We start from the raw sequence: 18,871 nt of genomic DNA on the forward strand, positions 1-18,871 counted from the left end.
TTGCAAGAGAGAAGAAGAAGAATGAAGGCATTCTTCATGATATGCTGAAGCTACTTCAGGCCAGAAACCAAGAACCTAGTCCTTCCCAGCCTCGAAACCTTCCTAGCTTAGTTAGACAAACCATTGACCCGATGGGATTTTCTTTTGCTCTCTTTGCTCATGATCCAGTATTGTTATTTTTCTTTATGCTTTATGGATGAGTAGTATCAATGTTAATCAACTATTTTTGTGCTCTAACTATTTGTTGATGCTTCTTAGATAGCAAATATCATTTGATTGATATATGATGCTTGACTCCATGATTGCATTTGAAGTAGCCTCAGTGACCATGAGTAATATCTAGTAAAATCTGGTTATCTAACATAATTATGCAACGTTTCGATGATGCCAAAACGGAAAAGATAGGTTGTGCTTTTACTTTAAACTGTGATGTTTATAACCTAATAAACATAGCCCTTGATGATTAGTGACTTTAGAATGGAAAGTGTTCTAACATTGTGTTGATGTTGAGCTGAGTTGAAACAGGACTTATGCTTATGAAAAGCACAGAGTTTGTCATCATCAAAAGGGGGAATTTGTTGGCCCAAGTGAAGTTTATTTTGATGATTGACAAAGGAACTCAAGCATAAAGCAGGTCCATACACAGTGTACACAGACACGGGCAGATTCGAGCACAAGGCATGCAAGTGAAGAAGATAAGCTTAAGTGGTTATATCTGATATCTCCTTAACAAAAAGGTTGCATAAATGATAAGGAAAAGGACTCCTTACTCGAGAGAACTCTATCCTAGATTGTCATGACCCAAGTTCTCCCTCCGTGAACCGTCGTGACGGCACCTAGTCTCTACGACTAGGTAAGCCTAACGTTTTGCAGAAATGAAACGAAAACATGAAAACTAACAATTTAACAGGTAAATTTAATTAAGAAGTTTAGATGCCGCTCGACATATACAATAAACACTCTCGAACTAAACATAAATGCTCCCAAAACCCGGAGTATCATGAGTCACAAGCTACAGAAGTAAATAGTGCTTCTAAACTCAAGAAACTATCAACAAAGAAAATACAAGAAAGTCTTTAACTTAAGGAAGAGTAGAGAGGGACTCCTAGGTTTGAGGACGCGGTAGATATACCTCAAAGTCTCTAAAATTGCCTCGCCTCATAGGAAATAAGGCTGGGAAGAGGTACCTGGATCTGCACAAGAAAAATATGTGCAGGAAAGGGCATGAGTACAACACAGCGGTACCTAGTAAGTGCCAAGCCTAACCTCGGTAGTGACGAGATCAGGTCAGGGCCCAATTGGTATATTTGTATAATAAGATGATACGGTACGAAATATCATAGTAAAGATAAATACTAACAGTCAACGAGAATGAAATCACAGAAAAACAACAACTCAGTACAAAAAGACAGCAATAGGGGATTTCCAGGGATACCGTCTCGTAGTCTCAAAAGTAAATGTACAGGGAATCTCCCGAGGTACTGTCCCGTAGTCCCAAATGTAAATGTACAAGGGGATCTACCGGAATACCGTTCCGTAGTCCCAAAGTAAATATCCAGTAGAGGGGGATCTCCCGGGATACCATCCCGTAGTCCTAAACATAAATGTGCAGGGGGATCTCCCGGAATACCATTTCGTAGTCCCAAAGTAAATATACAACTCAATCAACATAAACAACAATTTCAACAAGGAATTCTACAGGATTAATTTCAAATCAAAGAAAATAGGTAATGTCGCACTAAACATGTTGCACAGAGTTCAGGTAGGTAGTTAAGACAATTAAGGCATGTAGGCATGCTTTCCTAAGCTAAACAGGATAGTTACATATACTAGTATTGCTCAATTAAAGGAAAACAGATATTTGCTTAATGAAAATGGGGTTTTTCAACAAATAGCCCGTGTACGCACTCGTCACCTAATGTACACGACATTTATATATCAAACAGTACCAAATCCTAAGGGGAGTTCCTCTACACAAGGTTAGGCAAGCCACTTACCTCGAACCAAGCTCAAATCAATCCGAAATCACGCTCTTACCACGAGTATCCAACTCCGACCGACCCAAATATATCAAATCAATTACATAACGTAAATACAACTACAAGCAACTAATTTAGCTAATGAAATCAAAGCTAGGGCAAAAAGATAAAAAACGCCCAAAAATCCTGCCCGGACCCACTTCCCGGAATCGGGTAAAAGTCACAAATTATGAACACCCATTCACTCATGAGTCTAACCATGCCAAATTCACTCAGATCTGATACCAAAATCTCGATCAAAATCCCAAAATTCGGCCTAAGAACTTTTCTCAATTTTCCTAAATTTTTACCCCAAATCCGAAATTAAATGATGAAATTAAGCTTAGATTAATGGGATATAATCGAAAAGGAGTTAGGAATCATTGCCCACAAACTTCCTCCAAAAAACTCTCCAAATTCCGCCTTCTACCAAGCTCTCAATCAAATTTTGGAGTTATGAACTCAAACCCTCGTTTTTGAACTTTAAATTCTACCTAGCAATCCCTTAATCGCGATCGCGGAAACACCCTCGCCATCGCGAAGAACAACTTCGCTGCCTCATGCATTTACCTTATGCGAACGCATAAAACAACACGCGATCGCGATACTCTGACTCTCCCAACTACGCGATCGCGGACCACGCATCGCGTTCGCGATGAACAAATGTGTGGCCCTAGCTTAGGTCCATTTAACTCTACGCGAACGCGACTTAGCCCACGCTTTCATGACGCATCACCTATTGAATTACGCGATCGCATCCCTGTCTTAGCAAACGCGAAGAACAACTTAGATGGTCTCCTAAAATGCTCTACGCGATCGCGAGCCTTCTCACGCGATCGCGAAGAAGGATCTTCTGCAACAGAAACACCAGCAAAATCTGCCAACTTTTTAAGTCCAAAAATGTCCCGTTGAGCATCCGAAACACAACCGAGGCCCCCGGGACCTCAACCAAACATACCAACCAATCCTAAAATACCACACGAACTTAGTCGAGCCCTCAAATCACATCAAACAACGCTAAAATCATGAATCATCCTCCAATCCAAACTTAATGAACTTGAAATTTCAAAATTCTACAATCGATGCCGAAATCGACCAAACCACGTTCGATTGACCCCAAATTTTGCACACAAGTCATATTAAACACTACGGACCTACTCCAACTTCCGGAATCGGATTCTGACCCTGATATCAAAAATTCCACTATCGGCCCGAAACTCCAAAAATTCAACTTTCGCCATTTCAAGCCTAAATGAGCTACGGACCTCAAAAACACAATCCGAACACGCCCCTAAGCCCAGAATCACCCAACGGAGCTAACGGAATTGACGAAATTCCATTCTAGATCCGTCTTTACACTTTTCCGACAATGATCCAAATTCTAAGACTTAAGCTTTCATTTAGGGACTAAATGTCCCAAAACACTCCGAAACTCAAAATGAATCATCCCGGCAAATCACAATAGCAGAAAATAGATACGGGGAAGCAGTTAATAGGGGATCGGGGCGTTAATTCTCAAAACGACCGATCGGGTCGTTACATCCTCCCCCTCTTAAAACATTCGTTCATCCTCGAACAAGCATAGAGACATGCCTGAAGTGGTGAAAAGATGAGGATAATGGCTGCCCATATCCTGCTCGGTATCCCAAGTCGAATCCTCGATCGCCTGACCCCGCCACTAAGCCTTCACTGATTCAATGCTCTTTGACCTCAGCTTTTCAACCTGCCTGTCCAATTAGCCACTGGCTCCTCAACATAAGATAGATCATTGTCCAACTAGACTGAGCTGAAATCTAACACGTGAGACAGATCATTGTGATACCTCCGGACCATCAAAACATGAAATAGTGGATGAACTCCTGCCAAGCTGGGAGGTAAGACAAACTCATAAGCAACCTCCCCAACACGACGCAACACCTCAAAGGGACCAATGAACCTTGGGCTCAAATTGCCCCTCTTTATGAATCTCATAACGCCCTTCATAGGAGAAACCCAAAGCAAGACCCTCTCTTCAACCATAAATGAAACATCGCGAACCTTTCGGTCCGCATAACTTTTCTATCTGGACTGGGTATGCGAAGTCTATCCTGAATCACCTTAACCTTCTCCAAGGCGTCCTGAACCAAGTCTGTGCCCAATAATCTAGCCTCGCTCGGCTCAAACCAACCCACTGGGGACTGACACCGCCTACCATACAGAGACTCATACGGTGCCATCTGAATACCAGACTAATAACTATTGTTGCAGGCGAACTCCGCAAGTGGCAAGAACTGATTCCAAGAACCTTCAAACTCCATCACACATGCACGGAGTATATTCTCAAGAATCTGAATAGTGCGCTTGGACTGTACGTCCGTCTGGGGGTGAAATGATGTGCTCAGCTCTACCCGAGTACCCAACTCACGTTGTACGGCTCTCCAGAACCGTGATGTAAACTGCGTGCCCCAGTCAGAGATGATAGATACCGGCACGCTATAAAGTCTGACAATCTCACGGATATACACTCGAGCCAGCTACTCGGAAGAATATGTAGTCATCACAGGAAGTAAATGAGCTGACTTAGTCAACCTATCTACAATTACCCAAACTGCATCAAACTTTCGTTGGGTCCGTGGGAGTCCAACAACAAAATCTATAGTGATCCACTCCCATTTCCACTCCGAAATCTGCAACTTCTGAAGCAATGCACCGGCCGTTGTTGCTCATACTTCACCTGTTGGCAATTTAGGCACCGAGCAACATATTATACTAGGTCCTTCTTCATTCTACGCCACCAATAATGCTTTCTCAAGTCCTGATACATCTTCGCGGCACCCGGATGAATAGAGTACCGCAAGTTGTGAGCCTCCTGAAGAATCAACTCACATAAACCATCTAAATTAGGCACACATAGTCTGCCTTGCATCCTCAAAGCACCATCATCCCTAATAGTAACCTCCTTAGCATCACCGTGCTGAACAGTGTCCTTAAGGACAAACAGACGGGGGTCATCATACTGACGCTCCCTCATACGATCATCAAGAGAAGACCGAGAGACCACACAAGCCAATACTCGACTAGGCTCGGAAATATCCAATCTTACAAACTGGCTGGCTAAGGCCTGAACATCCAACACCATGGGCCTCTCTGCTGTAGGTAGATAAGCCAAACTCCCCAAACTCTCTGCCCAGCGACTCAAAGCATCGGCCACCACATTGGCCTTCCTTGGGTGGTACAAAATAGTGATATCATAATCCATAAGTAGCTCTAACCACCTCCTCTGACACAAATTAAGATCCTTCTACTTGAACAAATGCTACAAACTCTGGTGGTCACTATAGATCTCACAAAGGACACCGTACAAATAGTGCCTCCAAATCTTCAAGGCATGAACAATAGCAGCTAACTCAAGGTCGTGGACAACATAGTTCTTTTCATGCACCTTCAGCTGTCTGGACGCGTAGGAAATCACCTTACGGTCCTGCATCAACACCTCACTGAGGCCAACTCGCGACGTATCACACTAGACTGTATAAGACCCTGAACCTGTAGGCAATATCAATACTGGGGCTGTAGTCAAAGCTGTCTTAAGCTTTTGAAAGCTCTCCTCACACTCTTCCGTCCACTTGAATGGAGCACCCTTCTGGGTAAGCCTGGTCATAGGTGTTGCAATAGATGAGAATCCCTCAACAAATCGACGGTAATAACTCGCCAAACCAAGAAAACTATAGATCTCTATAGCTGAGGATGGTCTGGGCCAACTCTGCACTACTTCCACCTTCTTCGGATCCACTTTGATCCCTTCACTCGACACTACGTGACCCAAGAATGCCACGGAATCCAACCAGAACTCACATTTTGAGAACTTTGCATATATTTTCTTCTCTCTCAAGGTCTGAATCACTGTCCTCTGGTGCTGCTCATGATCTTTCCGACTCCAGGAGTACACCAGAATGTCATCAATAAAGACAATAACGAACGAGTCAGGATATGGCCGGAATACACTGTGCATCAAATGCATAATTGTTGTTGGGGCGTTGGTCAGCCCAAATGACATAATAAGGAACTCATTATGACCATACCGATTCCCGAAAGCAGTCTTCGGGATATCCGGCTCCTGAATCTTCGACTGATGATAACTTGAACGCAAATCAATCTTGGAAAATACTCGAGCACCATGTAACAGACCAAATAGGTCATCGATACGAGGCAAAGGATACTGGTTCTTCACTCTAACTTTGTTCAACCGGCAATAATCAATGCACATACGCATAGAACCATCCTTTTTCTTCAGAAACAAGACAGGAGCACCCTAAGGTGACACACTGGGCTGTATTAAGCCCTCATCAAGCAATTCCTATAACTGTTCCCTCAACTTCTTCAACTCAGGAGGAGCCATACAATAAGGAGGAATGAGTTGAGTGCCCGGCAACAAATCAATGCCAAAATCAATATCTCTGTCGGGCGGCATGCCCGGAAGATCAACTGGAAACACATAAGGGAAATCCCGCACTACTGGGACTGAATCAACTGTAGGGGTGTCAATACTAACATCTCTCACATAAGCTAGATACGCATCACACCCCTTCTTAACCATTCGCTGAGCTTTAAGAAATGAAATAACTCTACTGGGAGTGTAATCTAAAGTACCCCTCCACTCTAATCGCGGTAAACCTGGCATAGCCAGTGTCACGGTCTTGGCGTGACAATCAAGAATAGCATAATGGGGCGACAACCAGTCCATGCCCAAGATAACATCAAAATCTACCATGCTGAGCAATAATAAATCGGCTCTAGTCTCAAAACCACTAAGAGCAATCAAACACGACCGATAAACGCGGTCCACAATAAGAGAATCTCCCACGGGAGTAGACACATAAATAGGGGAACTCAAAGAATCCCGAGATACGCGCAAATGTAGGGTAAAATAGGAGGACACATAGGAATTAGTGGAGCCTGGATCGAATAGAACCGATGCATCTCTATGATAGATCGGAACAATACTTGTAATAACATAATCGAAAGCAACAGCCTGTGTACTGGGAGGAAGGGCATTGTATCTGGCATGGCCTCCCCCTCTAGGGCGACCTCTACCTCCCCGACCTCCACCTCTAGCTAGCTGAGCAGGTGGGGTGGCAGCTGGTGCTGTGATCATAGCCTGGGAACCTTGTGGAGCACGTTGTGGCTGAGAAGTCTGTGGAGGTGCACCCCTCCTAAGCCTAGGTAAATCCCTCACCATATGGCGAGTGTCGCCATACTCAGAACAAGCTCTAGGAGGCGGCTGTGACTGACTCGGGCCAGGTCTACTGGAATGACCACTGAAAGCACCCCGTGCAGGAGGCGCACTAGATACTGGAGGTGCATAATAAGGCTCTTGAGGTCTAGGAGGAGCTGTTCTTGAGGTCTAGGAGGAGCTGAAATACCACTGGCTGCTGGAAGAGCTGAATGAACGGGGCGACTCACATAACCCTTACCATGACGAACTGCAGCTGGGGCACAGGCACCAGAATAATGGCCCGACTCTCGAGACCTCTTGACCTCTCTCTCCTCTCTATCCCGAGCAAGCATGCCCTCTACTCTCCTAGCAATACTCACCACCTGCTGATAGGCGATACCATCTCTAACTCCCGGGCCATGCTAGACCTGATGCTGGGTATGAGCCCCTCAATAAACCGGTGAACTCTCCCTCGATCTATAGAAACCAAGGCCGGTGCATGTCTAGCCAAGTCACTGAAACGGATAGCATACTCCGAAATAGTCGTAGTACCCTGGCGCAAATGCTCAAACTATGTGCGCCATGGTTCCCTGAGGCTCTGAGGGACATACTCCCTCAAAAACATATCCGAGAACTGGGTCCATGTAAGGGAAGCTGCCTCAGTCAGAATGTCCAACTCAAAAGTACGCCACCACTGATAGGCTGCCCCTCGAAGATGGAAGGCAGTGAAAGAAACCCTACTCGACTCTGCTATACCCATAGTGCAAAGGATATGGTGGCACTCCTCCAGAAATCCCTAAGCAACCTCTGATGCTAGACCATTGAATGTAGAAGGGTCGTACTTCTTGTACCTCTCAAGCATTCGCTGCTCCTCCTCTGAAACTGCTGCCTTACGGCGGGAGTTTGTGCTCCTCCCCCGGCGTGAGATATGGCTGCAACAAGGGGAATCAACCCTGCCTGAGCTGGAGTGTTGTATATGCTCATGAACTGTGCAAGGGTCTCCTGGAGAGCTGGAGTAGTAGTAGTAGTAGTAGTAGTAGTAGTAGTAGTAGTAGTAGTAGTAGTAGTAGTAGTAGTAGTAGTAGTAGTAGTAGTAGTAGTAGTAGTAAGCGTATCAGGCACATGGGCTCCGACTGGAGCTACTGGTGGCTCCTCTGTAGCAGCTCGTGCGGGTGCTCTGGCTGCACCACGTGCGCGTCCTCCTCCTCTACCCCGGCTCCGGCCTCTGGCAGCTCTAGCAGGGGGCGTGGGTGCCTGGTCATCTCCGGTAGCACGTGTTCTCACCATCTGTGAGAGAATATAAGCGGAAGTTTAGAATTTCCAAGTCAATAATCTCACACGACAAGGAATCAAATGAAGTGGTATTTTCCTAACAGTTCCATAGCCTCCCAAAGATAAGTACAGATGTCTCCGTATCGATCCGCGAGACTCTAATAAACCGGCTTGTGACTCATGACTCCTATGAACCTAGAGCTCTGATACCAACTTGTCACGATCCAAGTTCGCCCTCCATGAACCGTCATGACGTCACCTAGTCTCTACGACAAGGTAAGGCTATCATTTTGCGGAAATGAAACGAAAACATGAAAACTAACAATTTAATAGGTAAATTTAATTAAGAAGTTTAGTTGCCGCTCGGCATATACAATAATTACTCTCGAACGGAACATAAATGCTCCCAAAACCCGGAATATCATGAGTCACAAGCTACAGAAGTAAATAGTGCTTCTATACTCCAGAAACTATCAACGAAGAAAATATAAGAAAGTCTTTAACTTAAGGAAGAGTAGAGAGGGACTCCTATGTCTGCTGACGAGGCAGATATACCTCGAAGTCTCTAAAATCGCCTCGCCTCACTGGAAATACGGCTGGGAAGAGGTACCTGGATCTGCACACGAAAAACATGTGCAGGAAAGAACATGAGTACACCACAGCGGTACCCAGTAAATGCCAAGCCTAACCTCGGTCGAGTAGTGACGAGATCAGGTCAGGGCCCTACTGGTATATATGTATAATAAGATGATACAGTATGAAATATCGCAGTAAAGATAAATACTAACAGTCAACGAGAATGAAATCACAGAAAAACAACAACTCGGTACACAGAGACGGCAACAGGGGATCTCCTAGGATACCATCTCGTTGTCCCAAACGTAAATGTACAGGGATCTCCCGGGGCACCGTCCCGTAGTCCAAAACGTAAATGTGTAGGGGGATCTCCCGGAATACCGTTCCTTAGTCACAAAGTAAATATCCAGTATAGGAGGATCTCCCGGGATATCGTCCCATAGTGCCAAACATAAACGTGCAGGGGGATATTCCGGAATACCGTTCCGTAGTTCCAAAGTAAATATACAATTCAATCAACATAAACAACAGTTTCAACAAGGAATTCTAAAGTTTAGATTAAGTTCATATCAAAGAAGACAGGTAGTTTTGCACTAAACATGCTGCATAGAGTTCAGGTAGGCAATTAAGACAATTAAGGCACGTAGGCATGCTTTCCTAAGCTAAAGATGATAGTTACATATACTAGTATTTCTCAATTAAAGGAAAAAATATTTTGCTTAATGAACGGGGTTTTTCAACAAATAGCCCGTGTACGCACTCGTCACCTCACGTACACGACATTCATATATCAAACAGTACCAAATCCTAAGGTGAGTTTCCCCACACAAGGTTAGGCAAGCCACTTACTTCGAACCAAGCTCAAAACAATCCGAAATCATGCTCTTGCCACGAGTATCCAACTCCGAGTGGCCCAAATCTAATCAAATAAATTACATAACGTAAATATAGCTACAAGCAACTAATTTAGCTAATGAAATCAAAGCTAGGGCAAGAAAATAGAAAAACACCCAAAAATCCTCCCCGGGCCCACGTCTCGAAATCGGGTAAAAGTTACAGATTATGAATATCCATTCACTGACGAGTCTAACCATACCAAATTCACTCAAATCCGATACCAAAATCTCGATCAAAAATCCCAAAATTCGGCCTAAGAACTTTTCTCAAAATTTTCCAAATTTGCACCCCAAATTCGAAATTAAATGATGAAATTAAGCTTAGATTAATGGGATATAATAAAAAATGAGTTAGAAATCATTACCCACAAACTTCCTCCAAAAATCTCTCCAAAGTTCGCCTTCTACCGAAATCTCAATCAAATTTTGGAGTTATGAACTCAAAACCTCATATTTGAACTTTAAATTCTACCCAGTGATTCCTTAATCGCGATCGCGGAAACACCCTCGTGATCGCGAAGAACAACTTCGTTGCCTCATGAATTTACCCTAAGCGAACGCGTAAAACACCACGTGATCGCGATGCTCTGACTCTCCCAACTAAGCGATCGCAGACCACGCATCGTGTTCGTGATGAACAAACGCGTGGCCCCAGCTTAGGTCCACTTAACTCTATGCGAACGCTACTTAGCCCACACGTTCGCGATGCATCACCTGATGAACTTACGCGATCACATCCCTATCTTAGCGAACGCGAATAACAACTTAGCCGGTCTCCTAAAATGCTCTACGTGATTGTGAGCGTTCTCATGCGATCGCGAAGAAGGATCTTCTGCAACAGAAACACCAGCGAAATCTACTGACTTTTTAAGTCCAAAAATGTCCCGTTGAGCATCCATAACACACCCGAGGCCTCCGGGACCTCAACCAAACATACCAACCTATCCTAAAACACCATATGAACTTAGTTGAGCCCTCAAATCACATCAAACAATGCTAAAATCACGAATCACCCTCCAATCCAAACTTAATGAACTTGAAATTTCAAAATTCTACAACCGATGCCGAAACCGACCAAACCACGTCCAATTGACCCCAAATTTTGCACACAAGTCATATTCAACACTACGGACATACTCCAACTTTCGGAATCGGATTTCGACCCCGATATCAAAAGTTCCACTATCGGCCCGAAACTCCAAAAATTCAACTTTCGCCATTTCAAGCCTAAATGTGCTACTGACCTCAAAAACACAATCCAGACACGCCCCTACCAAAATCACTCAACGGAGCTAACGGAATTCTATTCCGGAGCCGTCTTCTCACTGTTCCGACTATAGTCCAAATTCTAAGACTTAAGCTCTCATTTAGGGACTAAGTGTCCCAAAATACTTCGAAACTCAAAACTAATCATCCCGGCAAATTACAATAGCGGAGAATAGATACGGGGAAGTAGTTAATAGGGGATCAGGCGTTAATTCTCAAAACGACCGGCCGAATCGTTACATAATAAGGGAGGAGTTAGAAGTTGAAGATAACTAGAACTCCTCCACCGTGGAAGAGTATAGCATTAGAAGTCTAGTTATTTCCTATTCTACTAACTCTATAAATGGCAGGATGTTCTAATTTTACTAGAACGCACAAACGTTGAAGTTAAACGTGAGTTGAGAGCAAAATAGTAAGGCATTTTGCAAGCAATTCTTGTGTAATTCAAGTGTGCGAACCTGAAGCTACATGAACCAGATAGAAGAACTAGTTCCAAGTGTCTGTCTTTTGTTCTAGTTTCATTGTACTAGGTGTTTCAAATTGTACCTTTCAGCTTTATCTAGAAGCAATTGTACTAGGTACTATGAGTGTTGTATGCAAGTTAGAGTTAACTTGAAATTGTCGCAACAGCTAGAGGCTGGTTGCCACAAAAGGGATTAGAGGTAATCCTTAGGTTTACAAAGAGTTTTGTAAATGCTGTTTTGGCTCAGTGATTTAGTGAAGTGCTAGGAAAATCCTACTGAGTAGTTAGTCGTAGTTTTTTCACCTTTTGAGCCGGGTGTATCCCACGTAAAAATACTTGTGTTCTTTACTTTCCACATTTATTATTCCGCAACGGTAATATAAGGAACACATAGAAGAACCAGGTCCTTCTATAATCTGTGCACGCGAAAAATTGGACACCATACAAATCACCCCCTCTTGTGTGATATTGAAGTACAAAACATCACTCTTTAAGAAATTGCTCGTCCCATGCCTTTAGCATGTCTCATATGTGTGGAACCTAGTTTGATTTCAATATCTAAATGGCTTATTTAGAAGCCCTATCATACTTTTCTACTATACAATAACAAGCACATATACGTTGAGAAACTCCGCCGCCACTCAAACAATTGGAAACTAAACTCACTGCTCCTAAGAGTTGCATTTTTTTTTTTCCATTCGTTTTCTTAAGTTGTAAGAATACTTTTAGGCTCGATTTTCCTGTAACTGTAAATTAACGAGCCAGCTTTGAATACTTTGCACTCAAAATAAGCTACTAGACTTCATTCGGCTCTCTAAATTGTATGCTTTGAACAAAGGGTTGTTAGTCCTTAGCCACGACTTACTTGAAGAGCAAATTTACTAGTATGACAGTTAGGAAACACGTTTATCTCGCTAATTTAAATTAGTTTGTATTAAAAAATCTTTTTCCTCATGTACTTTGTATAATTGAAATTATCCTTTTGTAATAATGGTTTCAATAAAGTTTTAATTATGCAACTACTGCGATATTAACTAGTATCTACTGCTACATACAAGATTTTTAAAAAAATGTTATATTATGTAATTATTGATTTGACGTAAACACTGTGACTAAACTTTTGCAATTAACCACTTCCGTGCTTTAAGATTAAGAAATCTGGGTCATTTACTGAAGGGCTACCTGAGACTAAGGGTGAAATTCAAAAATAGCCAGATTTACAACTGGTCGTTCAAAAATAGCTCAGTTTCAAAAGTAATCGAAATTTAGTCACTTTTCATATAAAGATAAATCTGAGCGAAAACACTGTTCAAAATCCGGAAAAATACGTCAGTATATTATGCTGGAGTTCCAGCACAAGTACTCCAGCATATTATACTGGAGTTCCAGGATAAGTATGCTGGAACTCCAGCATAATATGATGGAGTTCCAGCATAAGTACACTAGAACTCCAGCATAATATACTGGAGTTCCAGCAAGTATACCGGTCCAGCAAAATATACTGGAGTTTGGAGCACCGGTGCTCCAGTCTCCAGTATATTATACTAGAGCCAGCAAAGTATATCGAAACAGCATAATATGCTGGAGTTCATACACAGGTGCACCGAACTCCAGTATATTATGCTGGACCGGTCTCTGTTGCAGCAAAATAGTGGCTATTTTTCATTGACTTGATAAATGCTGACTATTTTTAATGACCAGTCCGAAAACTGGCTATACCGTGCTATTTTGACTTAGACTAAACTTATGGGCTTAGCCCATATTTTGCAAGTTTCTTTACAATGTTGTTCGGCCCATGAAATTTGGGCAGAGTGGAATTCTCAACAGAAATTTTGGAGGTATAAATGGCAAGTCTGCTTGCTAGTTTATCGTCACACGTACAAGCAGATTTGGGCACAGTTTCACACACTTGCATTACTCCCCAACAGTGGCGAAGCCACATGGTCACCACCCTTCGTCGAAAAATTGCACTACGTATATATCTAAAATATTATGTTTTAGAGTTATATAACACATTTGAACATACTTTGTCGAGAATTTTTTTCACTTCTTTTAAATTTGAATACCCTTGAAAAAATTCCTAATTTCGTCACTACTCCCCAACCATATCTTCTTATGTTCTTCTTGTTAATGTACCAAAAAGTGATATTTACTTAATATAAATTACCTTCATTAATTTGTTTGTTCCTTTTGTTTAGATATTTGCAGTGGAATTTCTAGTCATAGAAATTGATAAAAAAGAAAAAATTACATGTAAGGAGTAGATAGACTCTTATTTTAGATGTGTGATGCCTTTTGGTGAAAATAGCGTTCATTGTTCCAAATTGGACAATATTATATCATATTATGAGTGTTTATAATTTTTAACCCTATAATCTTGTATCGGAGCTGATTATTTGACAAAACGAGTATGGAAATGATAAAGTGTAGCATCAATGGAGTGATAGCACGAACAAGACCATTTAATTTGTTTTCCACTAGTTTGGAGACAGATAAGAAGAAACACTAGTCGATGATGTAGGTGGCATACAAAAAAATTCCAAGATAACACCCATAATTCTAACATAGGCCACATAAAGCTTAGCACGAGGGATAATTTGTTAAATATGCGCACATATATAATTTTACATTGATTGTTGACAAGAAAAAAAAACTACATATAAGATGTTGGAATATCAGTAACTGTATGAGGATTTTGTGAAAAATCATGTAAATTTAATTCTAACGAACACTATTATATTATGTTAAGAATATCTTTGACATGAACAAAAAAGAGTTCCAAAAATTTTGATGCAACATAGAAAATCAAAGTAACTTAAAATTTTCTTTTGCATTACCATAACCAGTGTAGTGGTTGTTTGAATTGACACCGCTATACATTTATCTTCAAAACTTATTGAGGCGTCGTTTGGTAGGAGGTATAAGTAGATATAGCATTGGTATAAAAATTTAATACCACCTTAATACTTTGTTTGGTTAGCAAACCTGATATAAGTATAACGGATTAAATTAGTATCGGAATAACTTATACCTTGTAGCGAGTGGGATAATTAGTGTCGGGATAACTTATACCTTCTTCTTAGAAATTATGCAATTGTTATTTTCAATACAACATATCAAACATTGGATAAAAAATAATACCAGGATAATTAATCTCAGCATAAGTTGTATTCAAACCAAACGACTTCTAAAGACATATGCTTCTTTTTTGGTTTCCCACCCGGTATCCGTTACCTATATTGGGTCCCGATTATATCCGAATTTGCGCCAGGAAGTCCCACATTGGGGGTAAAACGCTCCCTAACAAAGGCTACTCCATACCAAGGGACTCGAATCTGTCACGACCCAATTTCCATACCCGGTCGTGATGGCGCCTCTCGTGAAGACAAGGCCAGCCGACTAACTCAATCCGTTTCTTTAACAATTATTAAACATAAATGTATAGATAAATATAGCTTAACGACAATAATAACCAGTATGTACAACCCAACACAACTCGACCGGGGTGTCACAAGTCACGAGCATCTAAAGAAACCTGAACACAACTACAGGGCCATTAATAATATATAAAGAAAAATTCTTGAAAATCAAAAGACAACATCCGGTGCCGCGAAGCGCTGGCGGTCACCTTGCTCAGCTACAATAGCCCTACCTTCAATCAGCTAATAACCTACTACCGGGTGAACAATACCTGCAACTGCACGCGAGGTGCAGGGAGTAAAGTGAGTACTTCCAACTCAGTGGTAATAAGAGAATAATAACTGAGAGGCAAGAAATCACGTAAGAGCACTCCATCATGCTATGTAGGACAGTACAACTCTTTGAGAAAACAGTAAAACCATGAAATCCTTTAGAAAATCTATCTAGGCTCAGTTACAAACCTCTTTTGAAAATATATTTTTCAACAGTTAAGCAAATGAATGCGAAACAGATAGTGCAAGTCAGCACGTAAGTCAGCCCCTCGGGCACAGCACTCCATTAACAAATAACACCAGGGTATCTGGTAAACAGTACAAGAAGTAGCATGGATGCCAGTGAAATGAGAGTGCTGAATGTCATGACACGTAATACAAACAGGAACCAATGCATGAGTGCAATGCAATGCATATGACCGGTACACTCAGGTACCCACTGCGGCGTGCAGTCCGAGCCAACCATATACAAATACCGGTACACTCAGGTACCCACTGCGGCGTGCAGTCCGAGCCAACCATGTATTTAACGTCGACGACGCTCACTAGGGGTGTGTACAGACTCCGGAGGGGCTCCTACAGCCCAAGCGCAATAATCAAGCCATCTCGTGGCATCAACCAGGCCCTCGGCCTCAATATCAGTACAGTACCGCTGCAGCGCGCAGCCCGAGCCAACCATATATCCAAAAATCACTATAACACTGCTGCGGCGCGCAGCCCGATCCATGCTCAGTCCAGAAATGCACATAAGCCACTTGGGCAATATTAAAATAACAGTTCTCAGCTCAAAACGTCAATAAATGTTGTTTAAGTTCACAAATCTTAGAAAAAAATGGCTGAGTTTGCAAATTGGTATTAAAACCCTGGACCGAGATCAAATAGTATGCAAAAATGATGCGAAAACAGTGATATCAATCCCAGAAGGATTCACATAGTTGGCACGAAGCCCAAACATGGAAATCAGCCCAATTAGCAGTGATAACAAATAATTTCCCGTCAAATACGTAGTAATTTCATCAATCGGGACGGACCAAGCCACAATCCCCAACGGTGCTCTACCCCACGCTCGTATCCGGCGTGCAAGTTACCTCAATATAGCACTATGATGTGCAAATCCGGGGTTTCAAACCCTCAGGATATCATTTACAAGTATTACTCACCTCGAACCGACAAAATCTCTAGCTCGCCAAGCCTTTCCCTCTCGAATCGACCTCCTCGCGCGTAGGATCTGACCAAAACCACAAAGGATACGTCACAATAGGCTAACAAATGTAACCCAATCGAAAAGATCCGAAAAACAACCAAAATCACGAAGTTGGCAAAACGCGAGCCCCGGGCCCACTTCTCGAAAAATTACGAAATTTACATCACCTGATTCCTCGTCTCGCCACGAGTCCATACATATCAAATTCATCAAAATCGAAGTTCAAATGCCCCTCCAAATCCCAATTTTTCATTCCAAAATATAAGCCCTAGTTCTTCCAATTTTTCCCAATTTTTCCAAGAATTAAAAGTAGATTCTTCAAATAAATGATATTTCTAGACCATAGGACTTACCTCCAATTACTTCCCAGTCAAAATCCTCTAAGAATCGCGTCAATAGCTCCCAAGCTCGCTCAACAATGGAGGAAAAATGGTGGAGCTCGCGGATGAATTAAACCCCCCCTTTAAACCTTCTGCCAACAGTCATTTTTCGCTTCTGCGGTCCCGCTACCGCTTATGCGGGACCGCTTTCGCGGCCAAATGACCGCTTATGCGGTTTTTCATTAATTACACAGCTTCCGCTTTTGCGATTCACTATCCGCTTTAGCGGATCTCCCAAGACCGCTTCTGCGGTTACAAATGCGCTCCTGCGGACCCGCTGATGCGGAAAGCGTCCGCTTATGCGGAACTCTTCACTCAAGCACCAAAATCGCTTCTGCGCCCTTATACTCGCTTCTGCGGAACCGCTTCTGCGGTCCATTTCCGCAGAAGCGGAAATACCAGATGACAGCAATTTGCAGACCTGCTACAACTTCAAAAACTCTCATTTAACCACTCAAATTCACCCCCGAGGCCCCCGGGACCTCAACCAAAAGCACCAACCCATCCTAAAACCTTATTTAAACTTGTTCCAATCCTCAAAACACGTCAAACAACGCTAGAACCATTAAATCACATCGGATTCAAGCCTAAGTTTCTTAAAAACTTCCGAAACTCACATTCGATCAAAAACCCAACCAAACGACGTCCGAATGACCTGAAATTTTGCACACACATCACAAATCACATATCGAAGCTACAACAACTCTCGGAATTCCATTCCGACCCTCGGATCGAAATCTCACCTGCCAACCGGAATTCGCCAAAATACTAACTTCGCCAATTCAAGCCTAATTCTACACCGGACCTCCAAAATCAATTCCGATCACACTCCTATGCCACAAATCATCCCCCGAAGCTAACCGAATCACCGGAAATCACATCCGAGCCCTATAACTCATAAGTCAACGTCCGGTTGACTTTTCCAACTTAAGCCTTCCTTAAAGAGACTAAGTGTCTCATTTCTTATCCAAACCAATCCAAATCAACTCTAACACGCCACATACCGATAACGAAACATGAAGAGGCATGAAATGGGGGAAACGGAGCAATAACACATGGGACGACGGGTCGGGTCGTCACAGATTCCGAGACCTCTAGTTAAGGATGAAGGAGTACTTATCACTCCACCACAATCCTTGTCGGTGACATATGCTTTGATTGCATCTCTAACACCAAAGAAGAAATATGAATTCTGATATGCAAGCTGGCTAATTGCTGGATTTCTTGGCCCAATACTGAGGTTTGTCCATGGACTATAATGGAGATTTTCCATTGGGCTACTAAATTGCATTTTCTCTTTCACTTTCTCTTAATTCTTTTTAAGGTTTATTGATATACTGATGATGTAAAAAAATCAAACTATTAATAGATATTAATGGAGCATCATATTTACTAAAGTTTTTAAATTATTGTTCATCAGAGAGTTACATATAATTATCTTGTAAGTGATCATAGTGTATAAATATTTTTTATTATTAGTGCATAAAACATAAACTCCTTTTTATTAGTGGGTAACTTTTAGAAGGTGTAAGTAAATTTTTATCTAAAAATTCTCAACTATTTAGAACTTCAACTGATTGGCCTTTGGTAGCAATATATAGCTCCCTCTTTTTAGTAGCCAGACAGCCTAACAAAGCTTACTCTAAAACACCTAAAGCGCTAGTTAAATCAATGGCTTTTGTCTTTCTACTTTTCCCACTTTTCTGCTTTAATTTCTAATCGCCTTGTTCTCTTTCTCTCTCTCTCTCTCATTTTCTCCAACTTTTCTTGTTTAAAGATACATAAAAAAGATACATAATTATCTTGTAAGTGATCTCCCATTCAGGGTATTTGAAGATACATAAAAAAGAACCTAAAAGAGTGCCTAATTAATTTTGATTTGAAGTCAATAATCGCAATTTGCGCGTGAC

At 42.0% G+C, this 18,871-nt stretch overlaps 1 protein-coding gene across 1 annotated transcript; it reads right to left on the reverse strand.

Moving 5' to 3' along the window:
• Positions 1 to 2,740: 2,740 nt before the first annotated feature.
• Positions 2,741 to 6,270, reverse strand: LOC109241027 (RNA-directed DNA polymerase homolog). The gene is made up of 2 exons (XM_019407735.1): positions 5,851 to 6,270; positions 2,741 to 2,902 (listed from the first exon to the last, which is right to left on the reverse strand). The coding sequence occupies exons 1-2, from the start codon at positions 6,268 to 6,270 to the stop codon at positions 2,741 to 2,743; spliced, it is 582 nt and encodes a 193-aa protein (XP_019263280.1).
• Positions 6,271 to 18,871: the final 12,601 nt, after the last annotated feature.

The sequence above is a fragment of the Nicotiana attenuata genome, unplaced genomic scaffold (genome assembly GCF_001879085.1).
Source record: "Nicotiana attenuata strain UT unplaced genomic scaffold, NIATTr2, whole genome shotgun sequence".
Lineage (NCBI taxonomy): Eukaryota > Viridiplantae > Streptophyta > Magnoliopsida > Solanales > Solanaceae > Nicotiana > Nicotiana attenuata.

Coding starts and splice junctions, on each gene's coding strand:
- LOC109241027 (XM_019407735.1), bottom strand. CDS start 6,270: ATGCGTATGTGCATTGATTATTGCCGGTTGAACAAAGTTAGAGTGAAG. Junction 2,903..5,850: donor ATGCAAAGTTCTCAAAATGT/GAGTTCTGGTTG, acceptor GGACTTAAAAAG/TTGGCAGATTTTGCTGGTGT.